At 55.0% G+C, this 10,247-nt stretch overlaps 1 protein-coding gene across 1 annotated transcript; it reads left to right on the top strand.

The window, feature by feature from the left end:
• The first annotated feature begins 1,110 nt into the window (after positions 1-1,110).
• On the top strand, positions 1,111-2,321 carry RPRML (reprimo like). The gene is made up of 2 exons (XM_029964505.1): positions 1,111-1,235; positions 1,793-2,321. Exon 2 carries the CDS (start codon positions 1,905-1,907, stop codon positions 2,238-2,240), a length of 336 nt encoding a protein of 111 aa, XP_029820365.1. The 5' UTR covers positions 1,111-1,235; positions 1,793-1,904; the 3' UTR covers positions 2,241-2,321.
• The last annotated feature ends 7,926 nt before the right edge of the window (positions 2,322-10,247 follow it).

Below are 10,247 nucleotides of genomic sequence, written 5' to 3'. Positions count from 1 at the left end.
GGATAAAGGCAGGGGAGCGTTTGGGAGCCCAGGCAGCCCCATTGCCACAGGCTGTGACCCAGGAGCGTGTGTGCAGCCCAAATCCATGCTGGGCTGTGCTGGGAGAGGAGAGGCTGGAGCTGGAGCCACCAGAGGGAGCAGAAACTCCTTCAGTCTGGGAGCGAGCGGGGAGAGGAGCTCCCACCCACCCGGGCTGGGGCACTGCGGGCTCTCTGCTTTCCCCTGGCGATTTTTCCCGGCCCGCAGGTTAAACACGAGCAGCAGCTCGTTGGATCAGGGCTTTCACCTCCTCCCTGCAAGTGCTTCTTCTGCAAAGTGCCCTCACAGCGGGAGCAGCTCGGTGAGAAAACACCAGGTGCTGAACAAGGAGGAAAATGCAACAAGTAAACCCCAAACCAAACAGTTTCGTGCCTTTAAAGTCACAGCAGAGAGCAGGGGCACAGGTGCCTGCCCAAAAGGAAGATCAGCTGGCACTGTCCCTACAAAGCTCCCCCCATCCTTGGTCAGTGCAGGCTCCTGCCTTGGGCTGCAATTCCTCCATCCTCATTTTCGGTTTGTTACGATCCCCTCGGGGACTGGGCAGAGGAAACGAGCCAAGATGGACATGGATAAACCGGGACAAGGTGCTCAGGCTCCGGTTTGGGGGTGATCTGTGCCATCCACACACGATTCCAGGCACACACCAAAGGGCAGAGCTGGGGAGCCGGGACATGGCAGTGCCACGGGCACAGCCCTGGGAGGAGCAGGGTCAGACATGGGTGGGCACCCTGACCTGGGGGGCCAGTCTGGGAGCTTGGGCAGACACAGAGAGGGCAGCGATGATGAAGCTTCCCCTGGGATTGTCCTGGTGGGGCTGAGGGGCCTGTGATGCTCCAGCCCTGGCTGCTGCTGTGGGACAGGGCAGAGATCAGGGGCAGCGCTGCAGAGCTGCCCTTCCAAGGGCCAAAGGAGCAGGAGGGGGGAGAAGAGAGAGACCAGTGTGCTCTGAGGAGGAAACCCCCGGCCGGAGGAACGGGGCTGGATCAGCTCCTCCCGAGGCACAGGACAGGCATCGCCCAGCAGAGCTGGGGGTGGACCGGCTGCCTTGGGCTGCTCGGAGAACGAGTGGGTGGCACAGAGCAGCAAACAGGGATCAGCGACGGCAGCGCTGGCCGGAGGCTCTCAGGAGCCTTCGGGGGAGGGGACAGGGACCGGCCGGGAGGAACAGCGACCGTGCAGGATGCTTTTGGGAGCAGGTGGGGGGGGCTGGAGGCAGGGATGAGTTAGGTGCTGCTCCACAGGGCCTCAGGGGTCAGCCCCCAGCCGGGGGTGGCACCGGGCTGGGTGTGGGCACCCGTGGCAGGGCAGAGAAGGGGTGCCCGGCGTGGGGAAGGGGTGGGCAGCAGGGTGAGCGTGGAGGGGGAGGAAGGCGGTCCTGGGGGGAGGCTGGAAGGGGGTGGAGTTGCTGTTTTTGCCTCGAACACGGTGAGGACTTCAGCGTGGAACTTGCATTTGTGGAGCTCCCAGCCGGCAGGCACCAGCTCTCCCTCCCGCGGGGGAGCCCCGGCAGCGGGTGGCACTGCTTTAGGGGGGCAGCTCGGGGCAGTGGCCGGGGCAGGGGGCATGGGGTGATCTCTGGCTCCGTCCTCTCCCCCGAGCCTCCTTCGCCTCTTCTCTCTCTCTCTCCTTTTGCTGGTTTGGGAGCTCGTGCCAACGCCGTGCCAGGGGGGATCTGGGAGCCAGCCATCCCTTGGCTGCATCCCTGGCTTCCCACCTGCTCCCAGCCTCGGGGAAGTTTCCCTCTCCATCCCAGGCGCTGAGAGAAGAAAGGCAGGAGGTGCCCCGGAGCCCGCCAGGGGTGGGCAGGGGGACAGCCCGGCTTCCCTTCCGCCTTTCCCGAAGATTTTGGGATCGCTCGGCAGACCATGAATGGATCCTTTTTCAACCAGACTCTCCTGGAGCAGGGAGCTGAGCCCAACAGGACCCAGGGCTTGGGGGTGCTCATGGCCTGCTGCAACGGGACCAGCGCCGTGCTGGCCACCGACGGCGGCTCCTCGGCGCTGGCCCCCGACGAGAGGAGCCTCTTCATCACCAGGGTGGTGCAGATCGCCGTGCTCTGCGTCCTCTCCTTGACTGTCATGTTTGGCATCTTCTTTTTGGGCTGCAACTTGCTCATCAAGTCCGAGAGCATGATTAACTTCCTGGTGAAGGACCGAAGACCTTCCAAGGACGTGGGCGCTGCCATCATGGGGCTTTACTGAGGCTCCTGGAGGCAAGTGAACTGTCTGGACCCGGTGCTGAGATGCACATTCCGTGTGTTTGGGGCAGCTGGGGGGGAGTGGGAAGGCAGGGAGGGGTCTTTTAATTTGTCTGTGCTTCCCAGCCAACAAACTGTCACTGAGAAGGGGGAGATGTCCCCGGAGCTGGGTGAAGCACAGCGAGTGCCCAGCATCGTGTTGCATGCACAAATGGCTCAAGTTTTGCATGAAACTTGCAGAAACAGTGATAATGTGCAGATCTGGACTCTTTCCTGCTGTTTCCTTGGATACTGCTACCTGGGCTTGAGGGCTCAATTAAAAAAAAAAAAAAATAAAAAAAAGGGGAAATAACTCGTTGCAAAAAGAAAACAAAAGAACAAACTAAAGGGAAAGCAAAATGCAGGGTGTAGACTTTGTCTTTGGCAGGGGCAGGGGCAGGGGAAGGGGTCGTACAACCAAGTCTGCATGCTCCCAAATGTGTCAGTCCATGTGTCAGTGTTCTGGACCTTGAGCATGCACCTTCTGCTAGTTTTGTAACAGGGAAAGCATGTTCTTCCTTATTTTTCCAAGCTATCCTGTTAAATAAACTGGTACTTTCTTCTTTCACATTCTGCTGAAGGAAGAAAAGGACCCAGATAAGCACCAACCCCACTCCACCCCCAAATCAAAAGCATGCTTGTTTTTGTACACACCAGCCTTTTTTTCCAAGTGCTATATTGTTACAGTCCTTGAGGTTTTTGTAGTTTTTTTGGTGAACATTCAGGAAAAAACCAACCTGTTTCAAAAGAATTTTGTGGTGTCTTTATTCTTTGTGTGTGTGGAGTTCAGGAATTTCAATCCTGCTTCCAGATATAAGCATCTCACCTTCCAAGTGAACTGTAATCAGAGGTATTTCTTTAAAGCAGAAACCACCACCATCATTTTTCCCAGGCAAGTATCAGTTATCACCAGCAAATAAATTCACCAGGAACTACATATTCCGGGCTCATATGAAAAACCTGCAGAGTGCTGAAGCAAAGACTCATAAAGATGCTTCGAGTGCCTCTTGTGAAGCAAGATTTCAGCCTTTGAGTTAAAACCTCCAGCTCCTCTGATCCTGATGAGCTGTCAAAACTGAATTATGTGAGAGGAGGAGGACTCCTGACCTTTGTTCTGTGATGGAATTACCGCTCTGGCTGTGGGTGTGAGATGGAAATAATTTGTGTTTTGTTGCGCCAACAATATTCCTGCTGGGTCCACTTCTGTAGTGGGAAAGCAACCCTGGATGCTGGAGGGGCTGATGACCTGAGCTATTTGGATGGAAATCCAGAAGAAATCCTCCTCTCTGCCTTTCCCAGAGGGAGGAACACGATTAGAGAATGTTTTGTAATTAATCAGTATTTGCTGAGCACCTTCTCAGGGTTCCCAGGGGAGGCAAAGCAGCATCAGGGCACTGCTGGCTCTGGTTGCTCCCACTCACCTGTTGCCTGGATGAGTTGCCTTTAAGAGCACAACAACAACGTGGAGGCAGGACCAGAATTTGGGATTGAAAGCCCTGAAATGTCCTGTTGGTGCCAGTGGAAGGGCTGAGCAGGCAGGGCTGTGATTTTACTGTGACTCTCTGATTTTTGTGGCAGTTGTGGGTCTGCAGACCTGAGCTGCCTTCTCAGCAGGGAGGGTTTCCTGTCCTGCTGCCAGATGGGAGAGTGGCCTCACAGGGCAGCCTGGAAGGGGATTTTGGTCCCTGCTGCTGACAGGGGTGTTATGGCCATTGATCTCCTGGCACAGGTTGCCCAGAGAAGCTGTGGCTGCCCCTGGATCCCTGGAAGTGTCCAAGGCCAGGTTGGACGGGGCTTGGAGCCACCTGGGATGGTGGAAGGTGTCCCTGCTTGTGGCAGGGGGTGGCACTGGATGGGCTTTGAGGTCCCTTCCAACCTAAAGCACTCTGTGATTCTCAGATTCTCTGATCTGCTTGCACAGGAGTGCAAATCACTCCCCCTGTGGGAGCTCAGCCTGCCCAGACCTGAGGGTGAGATGGGAGCAACCCCAAATATACCATGACCCAGCTCTGCAAACCCTTGGGCTGGACCTGTATGTGTCACCCAAAGGTGTAAGTGCATCTCCAGGCTGCTGTGTTGCCACAGGACAGCCCAGGTTTACTCACTGAACTCCCATCCCATTCTGCTCTCAGCTGCCAACTGGTCCCTCTCACTGGCCCTTCCACCAGCTGTGCCCCCAACACAAGGTGGAATTCAGAGGTGATGGAAGAAACCCTGCAGTGTTAGTCAGGAGAGAAAGCTCACAGGAAAAGCTGCTAATCCACAGAAAGTGCCCAAATGCCCATAACTGTGCCCTGGGTGAAGCAGCTGCTCCCACATCTCAGCCGTGCCCACCTCTGCCAGGGCCCTGCCAGCTCGTGTGTGTGCTGGGGGTCCTGCTCCCTGCAGTCCCACGGGGCCACCAACTTGCCAGGTGTCCTCAGAGGCCACATCCAGGAGTGGGGGGTGGGGGGTCTTCAGCCCCTTTGTGCCGTGGAGTCTTGCAGAGGGGAGGAGAAACATCACCCACGGCAAAGTCACGTCCACGGGAGGTGGAGGAGCCACCACAGGGCCCAGGCAGCAGAGCTGGGCACCTGCTGGGGCAGGAGGAGCCAGCTGGGAGAGGGAGGCCCAGCTTTACACTGGCTTGTCCATCCTCTGGTGGTGCTGTGGGTCATTCCTGGCAGGAGGGACGTGTCTGTGTCACCAGGTCGTGTGGACCGAGAGAAGCGGTTGGTGGGCACTGTCCTAATTTCCAGGCCACAGCACATGTCCCCGTGGGGTCACTGGGGTTGCTGGGCTTCTGTCTTGCTTGCAGAGGGTTTAAGACACTTGCACATAAGTCCCCAGCCCACTAGATTCCCAATAAAAGTCTGATTACCCCACTGAGAGGAGGAATCACTGGGGAAATGAAGGTCTCTGGAGGACTGATTCCAGCACTGAGACAGCAAGAGGAGACCAGAAGAGGACAACAGAGGGCTGGCACGGTGAGGGAACCCCTTGGGTCAGAAATGTGGGGTCTAAAGACCCTCTTGAGGTGAAATCTTGATGCTGTTTTGACTGCCCTGATTCCATCCCCACCCTGTTCTCCCGGAGCAGACACCAGTGCAGGTCATGCCTGCTGGGAGGGAAGGTTCTGAGGGCACCACGTTGTCCTCCAGATCTCAGGGGCAGAGCTGCCCTCCCAGCCCCTGCAAACCCAGCTGCCCTGCCCCAGAGGCACCAGTCCTGCAGCCAGGGGATGAGGTGGTTACTCCAGGGCTGCTGTGAGTAACCAGCCCACAATGGCTCTTTCTGCTGCCTTTCCCCACAAAGAGCTGTGGTTTGTCACCTCACACCCACTCATTTAGTGTAAGCTCACAAGTGGGCACCAGCTCTAAAGAAAATTTAAGCAGGTTTTTTTTTTGAACAAGGCAGGTGTGATGTTGTTTTTATGTATTTTTTTTTCTTTTTTAATTGTTACTTGCAGCACAGTAACTTCCAGAATGTCCCCGGGGTGCCAGGAGCTGTACAGGAATGACTGAGGGACACTGCTGGAGTGACAGGGAGGGAAGGGACGTGCTGAGGTGGATCATCACATCACACAGAGCAAGGACCAGCCATTGAGTGTCACCTAAAATCACCTCCTAGCAGTGGAACACCAGAAACCAGTGCAATCCTGTGGGGCTGGTCACACTGGTCTGAGTCACTGGTCTGTCTGGTCTGCATCCCTTCTGTGAAAACAACCATGATTTTAGGCAGTATGTAGTCTTGGAGGTCTTTTCCAACCTTAATGATTCCATGTTTTTGTGATCCCATGACTCTGTGGTCAGTCAAGTTGTCCTGCTGATGGGGAGCTGCTTCTTGTCCCCCCCCAAGTGCAACCTGCCCTGGACCTTCATCATCCTCCTCCAGGCACAGCTCCCTGGCTCTGGGTTGGTCCCCACTTGCTGGGGTTCTGTTCCAGCTGGAATGTCTTTTTTCCAGACAGGCAGCAGGGAAAGAGCAGAGCAAGGCAAGTGAGAGCATTTTCCCCCTGCTGAGCAGCCTGCAAAGAGAAATCCTCTGCCTCTGGAATCACTGAGGGTGGCACAGTTGGAGAAATAAAGAGGTGGATTGACCCACCTGAAAACCCCATCCAGTGCCCCTCAAAAAAACCCTCAAAACCCCCAAACCAAGTCCCAGATGATGCCCACCTCCTTCCCCTGCCCTGGCAGCCTGGGCAGAGGGCAAGGGAAGAGTTAAACAGCAGACAGACAGACAGATGGGGGGGGGGAAAAGGAGGATCCCAACCTGAGCCTGGCACCAGATGTACTGGAGCACCTGCACCAAACACACAGAGTATTTAATAATTCCTGAGAATTGCCATGGTAATGAAGCACAGAGTCAGGTTGTTATGGCAACAGCTTTTCTTTTTTTTTTAGGCAGGGAGGCATTACCCAGGTTGTAACCTCGATCCAGACTGAAAACATTTCTGAGAGCCCAAAAAATAGAAAAAAAAAAAGAAGTAAAATGCAATCAAATTAAATAAGTGGCAGTTTCCTGTTTCTCGTCTGGCAGCTCTGGGCTTGTTCTGTAGGTAGGTGGAGGGAACCAGGTTGTTCCAGACACATTGCCCTGGAAAGGCTGAGGAATAGCTGGAGTGGATCCCTGCAGGTTTAAACTGATTCTAAAGGGGGTGAGGGGCTGAACCCCCCTCCTGGGTGGGTCTGGGATGCTCTGCCACCACCTGGATTCCCTGCCAGAGCTCTGGCCTGGCTTCAGGAGTGTCCCCCGTGGGCTCAGGGGAGGGACACGTGTCTGTGCAGTGTCTGTGTGTCTGTGCAGTGTTTGTGCCATGGGCAGACCCTCAGCCCAGCCCAGCCCAGGATGATCCCAGCTCCCAGCCTGCCCCCAGTTCCCTGCATCCCGAGGGGTGGAGGTGCCCAAAACAGGTCTCCCAGGCTAAGCAGGCATTTGGGGGCTGGCAAGGAGGTGACACACCACTTTTCCTAAATCCCCAGGACAGACCTAAGAAGCAAACCCAGGTTTCCTGGGCTCTGGAAGGTCTCCAGGCTGCTGTGCTCCCCAAAGGGGCACCCCTGAGGCAAGATGGAAATGCTGGGTCTGCCTCCTGCCCTCCTGCCCTCCTGCCCTCCCATCCACGGGCAAAAAGCCTCTTCCACCTCCCCTCCCAAGCCATCCCCTCCAGAAAGTGTGTGAGCTGTGTCCAGCTAGTCCTCCCGTGGAATTTGGATTCAGTGCTGGTGAAATGAGCAGCTCTGTGAGCCTGTTTGCTCTGGAGGGAGCCGAGGGGGCGCGTGGGGGGTTCACTGGGCAGGGAAATGGTTTGAAATCCGCGCTGCCATCACTCAGGAACATCACTCCAGAAATCCCACTGCCCTCCTGGGGGTCTCCTGTGTTGGCTGAGCAGATGAAGCCTCTGTAGTCCATTAGCTCTGCCAGGGAGGGACAAGTTGGTGCCACCAGAGTCAGGGACTTGAGGGGGAGCAGGGGCAGAGTCCAGTGCCAGCTTTGCCTGGCAGCCTCAGAGACTCTGCCTGCCAGTCCCCTGTTTGGAAGGGAATCCTTTCCCAGTTTCTGTGTCTTCCAGCTGCTTTGCTGCTGAGGCTGCTGGTGGCATTTTGGCCTGGAATTCCTCAGACCTGGCCCCTTGGCTGTGCCTGCCTGGAGCTGCCAGCCTGGCACTGGGTTTGCTCCCTGCTGAGCACACCAGGTGCCCACCACGAAACTCAGGGCACAGAGAGCTTCTCACCCCCAAATAAATGTGTTTTGTCCCTCTGGCTCTTTGCCAAAGCAGAGCTGTTTGGGGATTGTGTGAGCAATTAAAGCTGTCCTTGGAATAAAATGGATCTTGCAGCCCCACCCGTGTGAGGGACACGGACAACACCAGGAACGTTTCTGGGCATGGGAATTTGAGAGATGATCCTGTTCAGGTGTGAGAATGGTTCTGGCTCAGACCTGTGCCACAACCTGACCTGACCACCCCCTGAGCAGTGGCAAAATGACAGAGGTAAAAGGCCACAGAGCACTCCAGGACATTGCTCTGGGCTGTGCTGTCTGAGCAGTGAGTATCTCGTGAGATTTTGCAAGTTTAGATGCCTTTAAAGCAGGTTTTTGGCTTCCTGAATCCAACTTGGCTTTCTCAAGTATGAATGAGAGATTGGAAACCACTGGTTTTAGTCCTGGAGAATAAATCTCCTATAAAACAATGAACACAGGGAAGCACAAAACCTCCTCAACAGCCTGATCCATGGTGTTGGATACACCTTTGGGTTCACACCACTTCTCCCTTTCAGATGACTTAGCCAAGCATTTCCCCATCAGTCTGGCCAAGTTTGTGCTCCTCTGAGTTTAGAGACAGGCATTTTCTTGGACTTGTTTGTTCCATGAGCACATGGTCATGGAAAACTGAGTTAAGAGAAAATCAGAACGTTGCCAACAATCAGTGTGGTTTGGCACATCCCTGAAAATATCCCTGTCAACGTGCTGGGAAGTGGTGGAGGCACTGGCAACACTCAAAGACAGGAACATGCATCTGAAGTGACTGTCTCTGATCTGAAAAATGCTGCTCATCAACATGTGTTTCAGGTTGTAAGTAAAACACAAGCCTGGCTCCAGAGAGGTCTTTGCAGCTCTCATCATTCCCAGCAGCTCATTAGTGGGGCTGACAGTTTCATATCATTAATTCGAGGCAGGTCAATCAACAACAAAGCAAAAATGTCGTTTTAATGACAGAGATTTTGGCAGAGCAGTGAGAGGTGCTGAGAGCTGGGTGTGCATGGCAACCTTGGCTGCAGGTCACAGGTGACCTGGAGGTGGAGGTGGCAATTCTGTCACTCTGTCAGCCCAGGGCATTCAGGTGCCACGACTCCTGGCCATGGCAAAGGGATCTCTGCTGGGAAGAGAGATCTCTGCAGTCAGGGAGTAGGCATTAAATCAAACAAGTTTCCTCTTTTTGAATTAATGAGGCCTGAATGTGTCTTCTCAGATGAATGGGGCCCTCCTGCCCCAGTGACAGCCTTTGAAGACACCCCAGGATTTACTGTCCTAGGAGGGAGCTGTGAGATCAGAGGACTCAGCACCACAATCCCTTCTCAGATCTGCCTTTTCCCTCCCTGTGGGCTCACTGGCTATTTATGATTTATGCCAACTGATACCTGCCTTTAGTGAACACCACCACTTTTGGCTTTTGGAGTGACTCCAGGGGGAAAGGACACGAGATCCAGCCTTCCTGTGGTGCTGCAGTTCTTCTGAAAGGGTCCAACACTGTGAGGACATGAATTACCACCTCCTTCTGACTTGGGGGTGGAGATGAGCAAGGCAATAATCAACACAGGGCAGGAGAAATATTTACCCCGTGGCATCAGGCAGCTAGAATGGCCTTTCTGGAAAAGGGGCTGGAAACTGCAAAGCCAAAGAAGTCTGGTTTTCCATGACAGAGCTGGGTTTGTGTCGGGACCAGAGGCTGGAGCACGTGGGGGTGAGGATGGAGGCAGGTGCTTCCAGGAAAACCAGGTGTGCATGGAAGCAAGCCCAGGGCTCTGTTCCCTCTCCATGGCAGCTGCTGGATGCTGGTGCTGGATGCTGGTGCTGGAAGCTGGTGCTGGAAGCTGGTGCTGGATTCTGGCTCTCTGCCCTGGTACAGCTCGAGCTGCCCTGCACGTGGGGTTACAGCAGAGCCTTCCTGGCAGGGCTCACAAGTGGTCACATCCTACAGGTTTCTGTGCTGCTGGGAGCCCTCCCCTCTTGCCTCACAGGGTCCCCCCAGTCCAGGTTTAAAAGGACAAGACATCTGAAGAAGCAGTCAAAATGTAATTAGACTCTAATTAGCCAAGTTCGTTCTCTCAGATAATTGAAAATGGGACTAATTGGCTGCAATGAATTCCCAGTACATTCAGCCAGCTCGGTGTGTGCTCTGCCAGCTGCCACAGGACCAGCCTGGAAGCTGAGCACTGCTACCCACTGATGTGCCAGGCTCTGCAGGGCACAGCTCCTCAGCTCCACGGGGGTA

This window comes from Manacus vitellinus, unplaced genomic scaffold (genome assembly GCF_001715985.3).
Source record: "Manacus vitellinus isolate BGI_N305 unplaced genomic scaffold, ASM171598v3 scaffold_72_pilon, whole genome shotgun sequence".
In the NCBI taxonomy this organism is placed as follows: domain Eukaryota; kingdom Metazoa; phylum Chordata; class Aves; order Passeriformes; family Pipridae; genus Manacus; species Manacus vitellinus.
This window is presented reverse-complemented; position numbering and strand designations above follow the sequence as displayed.